Source organism: Camelus ferus, chromosome 25 (genome assembly GCF_009834535.1).
Source record: "Camelus ferus isolate YT-003-E chromosome 25, BCGSAC_Cfer_1.0, whole genome shotgun sequence".
Lineage (NCBI taxonomy): Eukaryota > Metazoa > Chordata > Mammalia > Artiodactyla > Camelidae > Camelus > Camelus ferus.
This window is the reverse complement of record NC_045720.1, coordinates 31,273,304-31,291,849: the sequence shown is the minus strand read 5'-3', so window position 1 is coordinate 31,291,849 and position 18,546 is coordinate 31,273,304. Positions and strand designations below refer to the sequence as shown.

The following is an 18,546-nucleotide window of genomic DNA, read 5'->3' as shown; positions in this document are numbered from 1 at the left end:
GATAAAGTTCAATTGATCTGTGTTTCTTTTTATTACTTTTGATATCATATTTGAAAGACTTATTAAAATCCAAGATTGTGAAGATTTACACCTATGTTTCCATCTAAGAATTTTATGGTTTTAGCTTTTTGATCAATTTTGAGTTAATTTTGTTATAGGGCATGAGGTAGGGGTCCAACTTTATTCTTTGGCATTTGAATATGCAAAACCATTGGTGAGAAGACTGTTTTTATCCCCATTGATTGTTCTTGACCTCTTACCAAAAATCAGTTGATGATAGATGTCTGGATTTACTTCTAGACTCTCAGTTCTAGTGCACTGATTTATATGATGTGTATTTTTGACTACTGTACCTTTATTAAAATTGGAAATTGTGAGTCTTCTAGCTTTGTTTTTCTTTTTCAGGATTATTTTGGCTATTCAAGTTTCCTTTTAAATCCATATGAATTTTAGAATTAGTTTACTCATTTACCAAAATAGACAGCTGGGGTTTTGATAAGGATTGTGTTGAATCTGTAGATGAATTTGGAGAGTATTGTCATCTTAGCAATAATAAATTTTCCAATCCGTAAACATGGGATGTCTTTCCATTTATTTAGTTCCCTCCTTTAGTTTCTTTCAACAGTGCTTTGTAGTTTTCAGTGTAAAAGTCTTGCATTTCTTTGTTAAATTGTTCCTAAGTATTTTATTCTTTTTATTGCTATTGTAAATTAGGTTGTTTTCTTATGTTCATTGTAAGTGTATATGAGTACAAAACTAGTTTTTGTGTAATTACCTTATTTCTTGCAACTTAGTTGAACTCGTTTATTATTATAGTTGGAGTGTGTATGTGTGTTCTTTATGGTTTTCAATGTATAAGATCATGCCATCTGTGAGTAGTGATAGTTTTACTTCATTTACAATCTGAATGCCTTATTTTTCTTGCCTCATTTTGTGGCTAGAACCTCTACTACAATGTTGAATAGAATGGCAAGAGCAGTACTTGATGTCTTCCTGGTCTTGGAGAGAAAGCTTTCAGTCTTTGACTGCCAAGTATGATGTTAGTTGTGTGTCCTGTGTCATACTGAGGACATTCTCTTTAATTTTAGTGTGTTGAGTATTTTATATCTTGAAACAATTTTGGATTTTATCAAATGCTTTTTCTCTGTCAGTGAGGGAACATGTTTTCTGCCTCCTTCATTCTATAATTATGGTATCTTGCATTGATTGAGTTTCTTGAGCCACTCTTATTTCTGGGATAAATTCCAGTTGTTGTGGTCCATAATGGTTTTAATATTATTCTGAATTTGATTTGCTATTATTTTCCGGAGGATTTTTGTGTCTGTGTTCACAAGGGATATTGGTGTGTAGTTTTCTTTTGTTGCCTTTGTCTGGCTTTGGTATCAGGATAATACTGGCATTATAGAAGAAACTGAGGAGAGTTCCCTTCTCTTTGTTGTTGTTGTTGTTGTTGTTGTTGTTGTTGTTGTTGTTGTTGTTGTTGTTGTTAAAATTTGAAAAGGATTGGTATTTATTCTTCTTTAAATGCTTGGTTGAATTCACCAGTGAAGCCTTCTGGTCCTGAGCTTTTCTTTCTTGGAAGATCTCTACTTCCTTTTTGAAGGGTAGTCTTATCAGAATTATAATTCTCAATTGACATTTCTTCCTTTCACCACTTTGAATATTTCATCCCACTGCCGTGTGGCCTCCATAGTTTCTGGTGGGGAATACCTTCAAAGTTCAACCAGGCAGTTTACAACTCTGCTGCCTCTTCTTTTTGTGTAGACCCTGAAAGTCAGCCAGAAGTGAGAGCTTAAGGCCTTTCTCTTGCCAGTGTGCAGCCCTGAGCACGTGCAGGTATGCCTTCTGTATTCCCAGGAGGGTGCTGGAGCTTTTCAACATTTTTATTCTTCAAAGCATCATTTCCAAGACTTTCTAAGATTTTGGTTAGTCTCTTTTCTCCTCCTTTTCTTAACCATTATCCCAGGCAGCAAGGACTCATGTAATACCTTTGCCTGTAAATATTTTCTGCAAGTGTACCTGGGTAGTTGTTTTAGTTCTGAATTAAGAGAAATAAAGCAAGCCCTTTGAGTTGGTCCTCTAGGTAGCCACCAGATAGGTCAAAACAAACAACCACAATTTCTTGTGAATAAGGTCTATTTTGCTTTCTCTGTTACCTCTGCCTACACTGGGAATATGGGCTGTTTGGTGCCACTGCCGAGCTGGGGTTTGGGGGATGTAACATGGGTAAGTAAAAAATACCACAAAACTCACTTTTCCTATTGAGATTGAGCTGTTTTTTAAACTTTAATTTTTTTTGTTAATATGTTTCCCTGTTGGCTGCAGACTTTCGGTTAGTTTTTAGAGTTCTGGAAAAAGTCAATTCTTGATAGTTTTTGCCAGCTTTTTTGTTGCTGATAGTTTTTGCCAGACTTTTGATGTACCTTGCTCTTCCAGTTTTGATGATGTCATTCCTCTTTTGGAGGCTTTAAAGTCAAGTTTATTTGTATGAGAAGATAAGAAATCCTTTGATAATCCAGTGTCAGGGCAGGGAGTGGAGATAGTTTGATAATGCTGATATCTTATCTTCATATTTTAGAAGTATTTTATGAAATTACTTCATTTTGACACAGTTTGTGATTTCTATAGTCCATTCTTAAAATATTGCAATTTCTTAAAATTTTTTGAAAAAAAAAATGATATTGATTTCTCAAAGGACCAAGTAAAACAATATAGACATGTATATAGGGGAAAAGGGGAGAAGATCACAGAAAAGTCATCCTCTGTTCTCATTTTTGAGGACTATTAATAATTCTATCCAAAATTTTTAATCTCAACATGCAAGCACATGCGGACATACTTTTATGTGTAGGTAACTCACCACTTCCTGCCATTATGTGGGGCCATATTATAATGCAACTATATATCTCTTACCCATACTTCAGGATATCCTTTCATGTCAGTTGGTTTATCTAACTTCATTCTTTTTAATGATCTGAGTAGTTTTGCATCAAGTCAGTACAACACAATTTATTCAGCAATGACTTTTTCTCAGATTTAGGCTATTTTAAACAATGTTGCAAGCACTGTCATAGTGTAAGTATTCTTGCAGACTCGTGAGAATTCCTTTCAAATAGATTCCTAAAAGGTGAACTAGAGGCTGAGAGATTTGCTAATCTGAAAGGTTAAAAAGAGTTATACATTGTTTTAGTTTGAATTGCCCTTTTTACTGGTGAGGCTTAGAGTCTTTCCATGTTTGTGGATCATTTCTGTTTTGATATTCTGTGAGTTTCCTGTTGATGTCCTTGCAGTATTCTTGTATTAGGATATCTTTTTACTTTAAAGAATTTACAGTTATATTTTTCTGAAATGGTTCATATTTATTCTTCAGTATTCAACTTAAATATGACACCTGCATAGTTTTGCTCTATCATTTCAGTCTATTTCACAGGAACCTGTACATAATAGTTCATCCTTGTTTCGTTGTACAGTGTATTTTTCTACCCTCTGCTTGGTTTAAGATTTTTTTCCAACAATTTGGTTATAATGTACCTTTGGTATGATTTTAAGTCTCTTCTTCTTGGAGTTTGTTGAACTATCTAGATCTTTGGCTTTATAGTTGTCTTCAAATTTAGAAAAAAATTGGCCATTATTTCCTTAAACATTGTGCTTTTCCATTTGTACCATTTCTCTTCTCTCTTTTGGGATTCCAAGTACACCTGTTTGAGGTTGCTTGATATTGTCCCAAAGCTGATTAAGGTTTTTTTCCCACAATTATTTCAGTCTTTTTTCCTCTCTGATCCTTCATCTTCAGGGACCTTCATAAGAGGCTTGTGAAATGCATCTCAGAATTGTCAGGCAGGGAAACAAAAGGGGGAAGCATTTATCTCTACACTTCCAGGCTCTGAATTAATGAACACACAAGAATTCCCACTGGAGTCTCAAACTGTACAGTGGCCTTTTAGGCACTGCCACTGAAAAATCTGCATTGAATGGTCTTCATAGCAGTGGCTGGAATAACGGGTGGGTTGAGAGGCTTTTGAGGTGATAGACAGGAGATGTCCAGTACTCTCCTTGTGGATATGGTTGGGGAAATGATAAAGGGTTGAGGTTTATTGGGTTAAGGAGGGAATGAGGTGTCTGAGTCTACTATAGTAGCATCCTACTCTTTTTTTTTTCCTATCTCTTGTTTTTCTTCTTTCCACTTTATCTTGCATATTTCATTAACCTTCACTGTTAGCTTGTTGCTCATAGACATATTTAAATGTTTCCTTACTTTGAAGCTTTGCTATTTAGGAAGTTCAATTAAGGCACCTCAGTCAAAGGCAGAACCAGATAAATATGACAACAATGAGTTAGATATTCCAGGGCAGAGGTTCTAAAAATAATTTTTCTGTTACTCTCAAGTAGGAGCCTGAGTATAATGTAAATGGTTTGTAAGTACTTGTGAAAGTATAGGATAGAGGGCTCTGGATCAGATTGCCTAGACTTAAATTCCTAATTTTTTAACTTTTTAGTTGTATGATATTTGACACCTACTTCATACCTGTATCTTAGTTTCTCCATTTGAAAAATGAAGATAATACCTCCATCAAAGTGTGTTATGAAAAGATTCTGAGTTAATAAATACGAGATATTAAAAATAAGGCTGATCTGCTTATAAATTCTGTTTAAGTATAATTAGTATTATTTTTGATAATTGACTTGATTAAAAAAGTGTAATTGCTTCAGCAGAATGCATGTGTATGAATATGTGTTGACATTCTAGTTTGTATTTTTATTTTATTGTGAGAGATTCTGAAATAGTGAAACATATTTAAAGTTAGTAGAATTGCGTATCTATTTGGTTTAAATTCTATTTTAAAATATTTTTAATGTGTACTTTTTCTTACCTTATAGTCTAATTTATTTTATATGTTGTTTGTAAATGCTTTTTAATATATTACTTGCTGTTATTCTTTCTATTTTCTTATGCAGGACCAAAAGGTCTCAGATTGCTATAACTGAGGGTATATTTGAACTTCCAAATCTCACAATTCAAGCTACAAGAGCACAGACACTTCTGCTTCAAGCAATATATCAAAGTTGGTCTCATATTGGAAATGTCAGCTCTTCAGCAGTGAATGAAGCTTTGATGAATGAAGTTTTCCAAACTATAGGTAAGAACAGTCTTTTTGACAAGTGTATGGAAAATTCTTACTAGAGATGACTGATATTCTGTCGTTCAAACCCATATGTGTGGCATGTTCAACTTAAATTGTAGTATATTTCTGTGAAAGCAGATATGTATAGGTCCTGTGTAAAATCCATGATATAAGTTAAGCCATTCAATCTTTTTCTCTGCCACCAATTTGTGGATACGTTTTATAGTTCAAGAGATTATTTTCACCAACTCCTTGTACAATTGACCTTTTGGCCTTACTTGGATAACTTCTGAGGGGATCAGTATGTGTGTTTGAAATGATAACCAAGTCAAGTATAAATATAAATATTTGATTATGGTGGTAGAGTGGCATGAAATTCTTGATATTATAGAATACATTAATACTTGGTAAGCAAATTATTCTTTTTGTGTGAAAATTATTAGTATTACACCTTGAATGAATTAACTACAGAAAATTAAAAATCTGCTTTGATGCCTGTAAAAGAGATATTATCTTCATCTTATTATTCACTTTGTCGGTAAGCAAAAAAATGTTACAGAAGACTTGCTTCTTTAATTGTTTCAGTTCATAATAATTATGTTACTTTTGTCAGTGACACAAAAGAAGGATATATTAAGTGTAATCATGCTTAAAATAATAACATTATTTTCTACTTCATTTATCTGTTGAAATATTAGTTTTATTTTTACATGATGCTTTTGAAGGTTTTAATGTCAGACCTTACTATGGGGAATATATTATAAGGTCTAAAAAATGCATTTTTATTAGAGTCTTTTCGTTTGATATAGCCATTGCCTAATGTGGAATTTTATAGTTGTGTCAGGTTTTAGGATTTTATAAAGAAATGACAAATGTTTCATTAGTTTAGAAGTTCTTAACTTGGGGTATATGAAAAGGCTTTGAATACTCTGAATTTCCTGAAATAGTATGCAAATCTTAGTGTGTGCGTAAACATATTTCCCCCCGAACACATATTTATGTTCTCTTTTTAAATAGATTCATTTATTAAATGTGCTGAGTCTGTTCTTCATACAGTCTTTTGAGTTATATCTATTTTTTCTTATATTAACATATTTATAATTACCTTTTCTTTGGTTGGTATTTGCTGTATTTCCTTTTGCATTCTTTTTCTTAAAACCAATGTTTTTATGCTTTATGTATATGTCTTAGAAATAGCATACAATTGAATATTTTAGGTCAAATTTCATAATCTGTCTTTTATCTAGTAAATTCAATCTATTTATATGTGTGATTGTAGTTTTTTTTGACTTTGTTTCTGCTTACTATCTTACTATATCGTTTCCTTTTATACTGTTTTAGCTACAGTGCTTCTTAAAAAATACTATTGTTTCTTACTTACCTCTTTCTACTTGTTTGGAATTGTATACTCTTATTGAATTACTAACTTAAAAATAACTGATGTTGCTTTGGAAAACACTTTGGTAGTTCTTCAGAAAGTTAAATTAGAGTTACTATATAACCCAGCAATTTTACTCCTAGATATGCACCCAAGAATTGAAAACATATATCTGTGTAAAGTCATGTACATGAATTCATAACATTATTCTTTTTTCCTTTTGCATGCAAGTTTATTTTTTATTAATAATTTTATGTATTTAAGGTATGCAATATGATATTTTGATATACATGGTTAAATGATTACTACACTCAAGCTAATTAACAGATATGTCCCCTCACATAGCTACTATATTTTTTTCCCTGTGGTAAGAGCACCTGAAATTTACTCTGTTGGCAAATTTCCACTATACACTACAGTATTATCAACTATAACTATCATTCTCTACATGAGATTTCTAGAACTTACTCATCCTGCATAACTGCAGCTTTGTCTCCTTTGACCAGCATCTTTCATTTCCCTCATCTCCTTGCCCCTGTAAATACTGTTCTACTCTCTGCTTCTATGAATTCGACTTTTTAAGATTCCGTATGTAAAGGAGATCACATAGCATTATTCCTAATAGCCAAAAGGTGAAAACAACAGAAATGTCTGATGAATGGATAAAATGTGTTATGTGTACAATGGAATGTTATTCAGACATAAAAAGGAGTGAAGTACTGATATATGCTGTGAATGAACCTTGAAAACATGCTAAGTGGAAAAAGCCAGATGCAAAAAGTCACATATTATGATTCCATTTATATGAAATACTTAAAATAGGCAAATCCACAGAGACAGAAAGTAGATTAATGATTGCCAGAGTTTAGAGAAAAGGAGAACTGGGGAATGACTGCATGAGTTTCTTTTGGGGTGATGGAAATGTTTTGCAATTAGATAGTAGTAATGTCTTCACACTTGTGAATCTGCTAAATTCCATGCAATTGTACGCTTGTAAAAGGATGAATTTTATGTTTATTTTATTTCATTCAAAAATCATTTTAAATTGATGAATATTTAAGTGGACTAAATTATGTGTTATGCTCTGAATGTTTACATTCCACCAAAATTTATATGTTGAAATTCAATGCTCAAGGAGGAGGACGGGCCTCTGGGAGCTGATTAGATCATGAGGGCAGAGTCCTCATGAATGAGATTGATGTCTTTAGAAAGAGGGGCCAGAGAGGGGTCCTTTGACTCCCCCACCATGTGGAGGAAGTAGGCAGCCTTCAGCAGGAAGTGGTTCTCTTCGGAACCTGACTGTGCTGGTGCCCTGATCTTGGGCTTCCAGCCTCTAGAATCGAGAGAAATAATTTTCTGTTGTTTATCTGCTGTACAGTCTGTGGTATTTGTTATTAGAGCCCGAATGGACTAAGACAGTGTTATTGCCGTTGTTTTATGTGGAGTTACTGTGTGAAAGCTCTTCTTTTAGATCCTCACCCTTAAGGCCTGTGGTGAGGCCTTTTTTGGTAGTAGCATTTTTCACTGTATATTATTTTGTTTGTCAGATTTGTTTCCTGTGATGTTCTCTCCAGAAGTTTGTTTGTTTACTGTCTCACAGTATTAATCCACCCTTATTTATTTAAAATTTTTGTTTTTGTCAACTTAGTCTAAAAATTCATATTAATAAGCAGGTGGTGGTGGTATTGACTTTTATAATTTTTTCCCTGACAAACTCATTCTGCATTTTTTTCTGAATTGATCAAATGGACTGTGCTAGGCAGATTCTATGTAAAATTTTTTATTCTGTAAATATTCTATCCTAATAGAATGCTGCATAGATATTAAAAAATGGGTCAGATAAGTACACAGAGCAAGTGATCCATAACCTGGTATGCTGACATTGAAAAACCTAAAATTAGTGGAAATAAGTTTTTGGAGATTAGAGGAGTTGAGGAAAATGGAATAATGTTAGGAAGTTTCGTCTCTTCGCCAAGGAATCTTAAATTTATGAAATGAAGCAGCTATAAAATTTATAATAGGTGAATTAAGAGTTAGCCAAAATTTTGTTTTGAAAATCTGGTTTCCAAGTGTCCAATTTCCTTATGTCTTTTTTTGCTCCCCCCAAATCTTATTCTGTTCATTTTATTCTTAACATAGTGCTTGCTTATAGTATTATTTCTCTAAATTTTCTGTCTTAAGATCCAAGAAGTATGTATTTAAGGTGTAAAGTTTATAGCGTTTATTATCTTACATCTGTGGGCTGTCAGTAGACATCACTCAGCACTGTTAAGCTTTGTTTAATATGTTTGGTTTAACCAGGGATCTTTTGCTTCACATTGCAGCTAGTTCTCATTTATTACATTAATGAAGTGATGATGCAGGATTATGTACATTCTTCAACTTCTCAGATTTTTATTCTGATAATCTGTGGAAGAAGAACCATTATTCTTCCATTCTACGGTTGACTATAAGCCAAGCACTTGTCTTCAGTGTTTCTGCCTCACCTTTCATGATAATCGTATACTTCTTGCTTACCTTCCTACTTCTTGCTGTCTTTTTATTGATAGTTGCTAACCCACAGCATCAGTCTCCTCCTGTCCATCACCTTCATGGCTTTTCCTTCTGTCTCTGTTGAACGTAATTCTGATTTGATAACATTCTCCTACATTATCCTCTTTTCTTTGATAACTAGTTCTTTAACACAAGTCAACACAGTTTTTTCCTTTCCTGTAGTTCAGGAAACTGTAACCTGCATTATAGTCTGCGGGTTCCATAAAAAAATTACATTTTTTTCCACATTTATGCCTTTGCCCAGGTTTACCCTTCTACCCCATGCCAGAAGTGTTTTATTTCGCTTGCTCTCCTCCTTCGCATTCCTCCTGTTCAGTTTTTCGAAACTGCGTTATTGAGGTGTAAATCACATACCATACAAGTCACCCTTTTCAAGTAGGCAGTATTTAGCCTGTAGTACATTCAGAGCTCTGTCTTCATCACCACAATCAATTTGAGAACATTTTCTTTACCCCAGAAAGAAGTCTTAGATTTTTTAGCCATCGCTTCCCAAGCCTGCCATGCCCCCCAGCCCTAAGCAAACAATAACCTGCTTTTTGTCTATGGATTTGCCTATTCTGGGCATTTCATATAAACAGATCATATAAAATACAGTCCTTTGTGACAGAATTCTTTCACTTAGCATACTGTTTTGAAGTTCATCCATATTGTAGCATTCATCAGTTTCTTTTTATTGTCAAATAGTATTCCATTGTATGTATATACTATTTTGTTCATCGATTCATCAGTTGATGGACATTTGGGTTGTTTCCACTTTGACATTTATGAATGATGTTGCCGTGAACATGTATGTGCAAGTTTTTTGTGTGGATATACGCTTTTATTTCTCTTGGGTAGGAGAAGTAGGAGTAGAAGTGCTTGGTCATATGGTAACTGTATATTTAACCTTTTGAGAAATTTGGAAAACAGCCTGTTTTCCAAAGCAGCTGTACCATTGAATATTCTTAGCTGTAGTGTATGAGGATTCCATTTTTTCCCACATACTTACCATACTGCTATCACCTGTTTTTTGGTTCCAGCCATCCTGTTGGTTGTAAAGTAGTGTCTCACTGTGATTTTGATATGCATTTCCCTAATAGTTAATGGTTTTGGCCCTTTGTATATCTTTTGTGGAGAAATGTCTACTTAGATCCTTTGTTCGTTTTTTCGTTGGTCTGTTTATCTTTTTTGTTTTGAGTTGTGAGAATTCTTTCTATTTTCTAGATACAAGTCCCTTATCAGATGCATGGTTCGCAGAGGTTTTCTGCAGTTCTGTCGGTTGTTTGTTCACTTTCTTCATGGTGACATCCTGTCCGACTTTTTCCTCAGTTGTAGCCCCAAGTATATCTTTACACTGGACCTTGTTATCTTTTAGAAGTGGTTTATTTCTCCTTTGTTACTGATTCTGCTTCTTGGTCTTCATAATTGCTTTCAGCCTTTTAAGTTCTTTTAAACTTTTTAATATCAGAATCCTTACTGCTCTTGTTATCCAAGGCCTTGATTTCCCAAGGCCAACAATTTCAGTGATGCTAACCTTCTATATTCATTTCTTCCTTTCTCTTTTCATCTTTGTTTTCTCCATGCCTGTTCTCACAAATAAGAAATTTATGTGTTACCTCTGCAAGCGCCAAAACAACACTATTCCATCTGAACTGAACTGTTACTGATTTGGGGGAGATTTAGAAAAATTCATTTATAATTGAGTTCCTATCTTACCCTTTCATTAATTGCAGGTTGTAACTTATTAGTTGGGTTTGAAATCGACGTCTTTGGGTACTCCTAAGAGTTTGAAAGAAATGAACTAGAATTAAATAGAATGCATGTAATGTAGTAAGATGAAGTATTATATTTATTATATTTATAAACATGAAAGGCATACATTGTTAATAAATACAGTTATTGCTCTAAATTTTTTCTTGGTAAGACTAGGGATTAAAATTCTGTGCAATTGCTTCCTGAATATTGGGTTTTGGAAATTTTGAGAGGACATGAGAGATGCCCTGAGTAAAAAAAGGGAAAAAAAATTAGTATTTTTCCAAAGAGAAAGAACTAAAAGAATTGGGTGATAAATAATTAATGACATGTTTTTGAAATTCTAAAATTCTTTAGCTAGTAGTTGCATTATTGATTTTTATGCTATTTTAGATGATACGGTGAGGGATGGTACCAGGTCACTAGCAAAATACATGTACATGTAAAGCATAAGATGCTCCTGGAAAATTTTAAATGTGAAAAATTTCATTCTGATCTCTTGATTCCTAAGAAAACATGGTTATTGATTTCCTGATTCTAATAACAAGAAATTCTTAGTGAAGAGTGAGCAGTGTCAAGTTGTGAGATAATGTAATTTTATCACTCAAAGGAAATAAATTAGTTTGATAGTTAAGTTTTATGTGTCCGATTTATGCTGCATTTTAAACATTTTTTAAAAATTGAAGTATAGTCAGTTTACAGTGTGTCAATTTTCTGGTATACAATATACTGCATTTTTATATAAAGAAAACTAAGTGCAAAAAACTTATTCTTTGTTTCTTTATAGGTACAGAATTATTTCACTATTTTATTAACTTAGTTTTTTTTATAAATACGTATTTAGTTAATCTTTTTTTCCTTTTAATAACTGAAGCTGTTAAATATGTCTCTATGTAAAACCAAGTAAAGTTAGGTTGTTGTATTTGATTGAGTCTTAGAATATGCAACAACCTTGTACATTAGTCTTCGAAATGTTGAAGTTATAATGGTACTTCAGAAATGTGATATCAGATTTAATTTCAAGCATCAAAACTGCAAAATTCCTTTAGGAAGAAAAGATGTTTTCTTTAATAAAGTGTACATGAGAGATGCCCTGAGTAAAAACTGTGTCACAAAATGTGATAATTTTCGTTGAGTCAATTTTTGTACTGTGTCACAAAAATGTGATAATTTTCGTTGAGTCAATTTTTAGTTTCTATTTTGTGAATGACTTTACTTAAGAGGCTTTAAGAGACTGTGTGAATATTGAACTATACTAGTGTTATTTAGAGCTACATCAATGAATTTTTCTTCCTCAGCTCTTGTAAAAGGAGAATAAAATTAAAGATATTAAATTAAGATGAATAGTAAAAAGTTCTGTGCCACTGCTTCTTAGAGGTTTAGTTTTGTCTGTTGAATTTTATTAATCTATATGCTATATAAATATTGGTGTAATGAATGTTTTACTATCTCTGTCAGGTAATAAAAATATTTTCACTCTTCGACTATTAAAATTTACTGAATTGTAGTGTGGAAATCACACTACTTATATGTCTAAAGAAAGGTCAGTTTGTTTCATTGAGTTTCAGTTAACTTTCTCATCTGTAAAATGGTAATAGTATCTTTAGATCTACTCATAGAGTGCTTGAGAGTGCCAAATACAGTGTTACTTGAGGAGTTGATTCATTGCTCCTGCCCTGGCTGTGGAATCCTGCTAGAATCATACATATGGGGATATTACCTGTGGAGGTGGTTGTAGGGTATGAGTTCTTGGAGGCATGAGATAACTATCACTGTCAAAACTGAAGCTTCAGTGATCCAGTATTTTAGGTGAGAAGATACAGGGCAAAGGTAAATTCAGAGAGTAGGGCAGGAAAGTAAATAGGATAATGAAGTAGTGAACTTGATGAGAGAAGAATAAAATTCAAGACATTGGTTAGGTCTGGTTGTTTGGACTTAAGGAAGAAACTGTGCATTGTGCTGCTTTAATACAGCTGTTGACAAGAGGCCTTGCAAGCTCATAGACACCTATGATGAATCGTGTATTCTCTCCTGTTAGGAATTCCCCAGCGATGTGGAACAACAGGTTGCTGCAATGCAGTGGGAGAATAGAAATACGAAACCCTATCCTTTAATCTGCTTTTCATGTAGTGAGCAGCTGCCTACCAAGCATTTTTCCTCCACTGAGCTGCATATTGTAGCGACTGGATACCGTAAGACTTACTGAATAGTCTGAATTGGCTCACCTTTTTAGGTTGATGTTTCTCACGCATTAATTTCTCTGGCTTCTCCCCAGTACTATTGATGTTGGCAGGTTATATGTCCTGTGTTACACATGTGACAATTTATGCGTGGAACAATTTAGTGTTTTTCTTAAGTATCATCCCACAGATACTCACTGAGTAAGCTAGTTTTTGAAGCCAGGCCTTTGGACCCTTCGGTTGTTCTTACTTCTGCTACTACATCAAACAACCTCTCTGGTAAATAAGACCAGAAACAAAGTAAGGTGATTATAGTTTGCTGTTCCATTAGGAATTCTGTGATGAAGGAATAGCAAATATTGGCAACTTAATTAAAATAATAAAGAAGTTTATAAAGAATAAACAGATGTTAAAGTTTGAACTAAATATGTATTATTAATTGGGATCATTGAATTATGCATTTTTATTTTTCATGTTTCTTATGGTACTCAAATCATAGAAACTGTAACCTCTGTAATTTTGCCAGAAGATAAAAATACAAAGTCACATGTGGCTTTTGCTTGCTTAGGAAAACAAGGACTTGTTACTGCTTTTTCCTTGCTCAGGTAGTTCATTGTTTTGTCGACAGTCTAGTTCCACTAATCTGGTATTTGCAGGGAAATTGCCTACAGACTCTCAAATCTGTGCTGAAGGTGATCAAATGGACATTTGAATCTGTTATTTAAGTGATGTCTTAATGTTAAAATAAAAAATCTACTTTCCAGAATGTAACTGTAAAAGTATTTTATGCAAGATTTCATGTGGGATACCTTAATGGTTGAATAATAAATTTTACCTCATAAAAATGAAATTCAATAATACAGTAGCTTTCTCAGCTCAGTAGCATCTGGTCTATTCTCATGAGAGCCAATATTTTCCAACTCATTAGGATCATGTCGTTCTGTATGTCGTCAACATTGACTTAGCCAAGCTACCTTTACTTACATAACCGCCAAACTATTAAATAGGTCTCTTGTGGAGTGAAGTCAAATATTCCTCTTTCTTTACTTCTGCCTTAGAAGAGGGGAAGAAAATGTACATACTGTAACATTTAAACATCTGGTCTAAAACCACATCAGTGTAACTCTGAGTAAAGTTACGAATTTGGTATTCTTCCCAGGTGTGCATATAAAAAGGATTTTGGAGTTGCTGAACAGTTCTTTAACCATTTAGGAAAAGGATTGAGGTATATAGTGATATGCTTTTTCTATTCCTCTGTTTTTAAAGTACTTTTTTTCTCACGCACCTCCAATGTGTTCTAAAATATATATTTTTGAGCTGTTATAAAATTGTCTTTCCAGATAGGAGAAGTATTGATTATAAATTTATCCTTGCCTAAAAATAAAAATGAGTTAGTTTTGCATTAAACACTACCAGTGAGACTTTTTGATGTTTACAATGGAGTAAAAATTTAATAAAAGAAATAGAAGAAGACACAAATGGAAAGATATTCATGCTCACGGATTGGAGGAATCAGTATTGTTAGAATGTTCATGCAGCATAATGACTTGACTGAATATATTGAGAAGTGATTACCACAGTAAGTTTAGTTAACATCCATTGCCTTGTATAGATACAAAAAAAAAAGAATATTTTTTTCCTCGTGATGAGAACTTTTAAGATTTACTTTTTAAGCAACTCTGAATTATACCACACAGCAGTATTAGCGATAGTCATCATGTTGTACATTTCATCCTCTACTTACTTATTTTCTAACTGGAAGTTTGTACCTTTTGACCACCTTTATCCAATTTCCCTACCCTCCATCCCCTTCCTCTGGTAACGACAAATCTGATCTCTTTTTCTGTGAGGTCCTCTCCCCACCCCCCCAATTCCTCATATACGTGAGATCAAACAGTATTTATCTTTCTTGACTTACTTCCCTTAGGACCTCAAAGTCTATCATGTTGCAAATGGCAGGATTTTCTTTTTTTCTGTGAGTGAATAGTATTCCACTGTGTACATACACCATAGTTTCTTAATCCATTCATCTGTTGATGGACACTTAGATTGTTCTCATATCTTGGCTGTTGTAAATAATGCTGCAGTGAACATTGGGAGTGCAGTTATCTCTTTGACATAGTGATTTTATTTCCTTTTGATACAGACCCAGGAGCGTAATTGCTGGATCATATCATAGTTCTGTTTTTAATTTTTTGAGGAACTTTCATATTGATTTCCATAGTGGCGCCAATTTACAGTCCCACCAGCAGTGCTTAAGGGTTTCCTTTTTTCTACATCTTTGCCGGCATTTGTTATCTCTTATCTTTCTGATGATAGTTATTCTAACAGGTATGAGGTGATACCTCCTTGTGGTTTTGGTTTGCATTTCCCTAATGATTAATGATGTCGAGGACCTTTTCATATACCTGTTGGCTATTGTGTATCATTTGGAAAAGTGTTTAGATCTTTTGCCCACTTTTAGATCGTATTGTTTGTTTTTCTACCATTGAGTTATATGAGTTCTTTATATATTTTCGATGTTAACCCCTTATCAGATAAATGATGTGGAATTATCTTCTCCCATTCTGTAGGTTTCCTTTTCCTTTTGTTGATTGTTTCTTTTGCTTTGTGGAAGTTGTTTAGTTTGTTGTAGTCTCATTTATGTTAGCTTTTGTTCCTTGTGTTTTAGGTGTCATATTCAAAAAATGGTTGCTAAAACTATGTCAAGGAGCTTTCTTCCCCCCTGCCTCCATGTTTTCTTCTAGGAATTTTCTAGGTCTTATGTTTATTTCTGTAATACATTTTGAGTTAATTTTTGTGAGCGATGTGAGATTGAGATCTGGTTTTATTCTTTTACATACCATTTTCGAGTTTTCTCAGCATCATTTATAGAAGAGACTGTCTTTTCTCCATTGAGTATTCTTGACTCCCTTATCAAATATTAGTATGCATGGGTTTATTTTTGAGCTCTTGATTCTATTCTATTGGCCTATGTGTCTGCTTTTATGTCAATACCATACTTTTTGATTAATATAACTTTATAATATGCTTGAAACCAGGAAGTGTGTTATCTTCAGCTTTATTCTTTCTTCAGATTGCTTTGGCTGTTAGGGGTCTTTTGTGGTTTTATGTAAATTTTAGGATTATTTTTTCTAAGTCTGTTAAAAAAAACCTGTTATTGGAATCTTGATACGAATTGCATTGAACTATACATGGCTTTGGGTAGTATGGACGTTTTAACAATATTCTTTCAGTCCATGAGCACAGGATATCTTTCCATTTATTTGGGCCTTCAATTTATTTCATTATTACTGTCTTCTAGTTTTCAATGTAGAGATCTTTCACCTACTTGATTAAATTTGTCAATATTTCATTGTTTTAGATGACATTGTAAATGTAATCAGTTTCTTTGTCTACCTCCCCCACCCCAGATAATTTGTCATTAGTGTATAGAAACACTACTGCTTTTTGCCTTTTAATTTTGTTTCCTGCAGCTTGACTTGATTTACTCATTAGATTAACAATTTTTTGGTAGAGTCTTTGGAGATATTATATATATAAAATCACCTCATCTGCAGATAGGGACAGTTTTACTTCTTTCTTTCCAAATCTGATGCCTTTTATTTCTTTTTCTTGCCTGATTGTTCTGGCTGGGTCTTCCAGTATTATGTTGAATAGGAATGGTAAGAGTAGGTGCCCTTTTCTTGTTTCTGATCTTAGAGGAAAAACTTTCAACTTTTTACTGTTAAGTATGATGTTAACTGTGGGCTTGTCATATATGTCCTTTATTATGTGAGATTGGTTCCTTCTATACCCAATTTGTTGAGAGTGTTTATCATAAACAGAAGTTCAATTTCATCAAATGCTTTTTGTCTGTCTCTATCTAAATGATATGATTTTTTAAATTTCTATTAATGTGATTGTGCCACATTTATTGATTTGCATATTTTGAACCATCCTTACTTCCGAGGGATAAATTCCACTTGATTGTGGCGAATGATCCTTTTAATGTGCTGCCGATTTTGGTTTGCTGTTACTTTGGTGAGAATCTTTTCATTTACATTCATCTGGGATATTGGCTGGTAGTTTTCTTTTCTTGTAGTGTTCCTATCTGGCTTTGGAATCAGGGTAATACTGGCCTCATAAAATGAGTTTGAGAGTGTTCCTTTTTGATTTTTTGGAAGAGCTTGAGAGCCCTGCTCTCTGTCAACTCTGAGGCTTGACTGGTCTGAACTTGCATTCTTGTCATGGATTGACAGTGGATTGGATAGATGATGGATGGATGGGTAGCTATGGATGCACAACACCTTAACACATGTGCACACAAACTGCTGAGTGGAAACATCTCAGTGGGTATTACAGCCTGTGGCAGGAGTATATATGTGTGTCTTTTTGGACAAAATCTTTACATTTTAAGGTTTGCAAATATTCAAGAGGAAATGTCAAGGAAGCAGCAAAACCAAGGACAGTACCACCAGTGGGTTCCGAATATCACAATGTGAGCAGAGCTGTGCTTGAAAGCCCTGATGAGTCATCTGTTAGGGCTTTGGTTAAATAAAACACTAAGCAAATTGAGTAACCAGCATTGTGTCTGTGGATCTCTTTCACAAGAACTTGTCTGACCCTGATGGTAGGATTGGGTCTGAGGCCATGTCAGTGGATTGGGATTGGAAGGATCCTGGGGACATGGCTTCATGCTTTCTTCTCTGCCTTCCCATGAAGTCTTTCAACTCTTGGATGATAGTCCTGCCATGATTGGCTTTAGCTTTGAACTTCCCTTCATTTGGCTACTAAAGTACCTCTGGATCCACCCTTCCTAAAACTTTGCATCAAGAAGGCAGGAGTAACCTTATCACTCTATTCCTCAAGAATTGTCAGTGGCTCTCCTGTGCCCTCAGGATAAACTTAAAAGACTCCTGGTATGGCACTTTAGGACCTGGGTTTTCCCCAAGCATGAAGCTCATGCTTTACCTCTGGTTGAATCAAATCCTGCATACTTTGCTCTTCAGATTTCCTTGCCTTCATGTCCCCCCTTTCCCCACAAAAGATGCACTGATTTATTACCTCTTTTCTATTTGAAATGTAACATTAGTATTAGTGTTTAGTATTAGCATTAGTATTTCCTCTGCAAATACTTCTCTCATTCACTCAGAGTTAATTACTTTTTCCTTTGTGATATCACTATGATTAATATATCGCTCAGTTCAACAGATGTTTATTATGTAGTAACTGCTAGATTTGGACCCTGTTTTCAGAGATCTTTCAGTCTGGGAAATAAAATATTTAATTTTTGATTACACACATCATTCTGTATTATAGTTATGTTTGTACTGAGATTTTCTGACAAAATCTAGTATGCTGTAGTAGATCTTTGTTTAGACATTCACATGAAGTATCTTTCAATTAGTATACTTAATCATAATAACTGGATTAAAATTTGTTGCAAATATTCAATTAAAGTAAATTCAATAAGTCATTGGTTTTAATTATCAAATATAATAACATTTACTTCAGATTTTATTGTCAAAAATAAGTAACAGATAACAGATAGTCCTCCACAAAAATTTTTGTTGGTAATTAGAAACAGCTTTATTCTGTT

The 18,546-nt window shown here is 33.8% G+C and overlaps 1 protein-coding gene across 11 annotated transcripts in view; it reads left to right on the top strand.

The window, feature by feature from the left end:
* The window catches only part of VPS13B (vacuolar protein sorting 13 homolog B), a 627,764-nt gene that overhangs the window by 106,776 nt on the left and 502,442 nt on the right, over positions 1-18,546 (top strand). For all 11 annotated transcript variants that reach the window (XR_004315275.1, XM_032468222.1, XM_032468224.1 and 8 more), the window contains one exon: positions 4,957-5,138. Coding sequence is in view for 10 of the 11 variants with exons in the window: in XM_032468222.1 (XP_032324113.1) it covers positions 4,957-5,138 (182 nt within the window). In the remaining variant the exon portion in view is untranslated. The remainder of the gene's footprint in view (positions 1-4,956; positions 5,139-18,546) is intronic.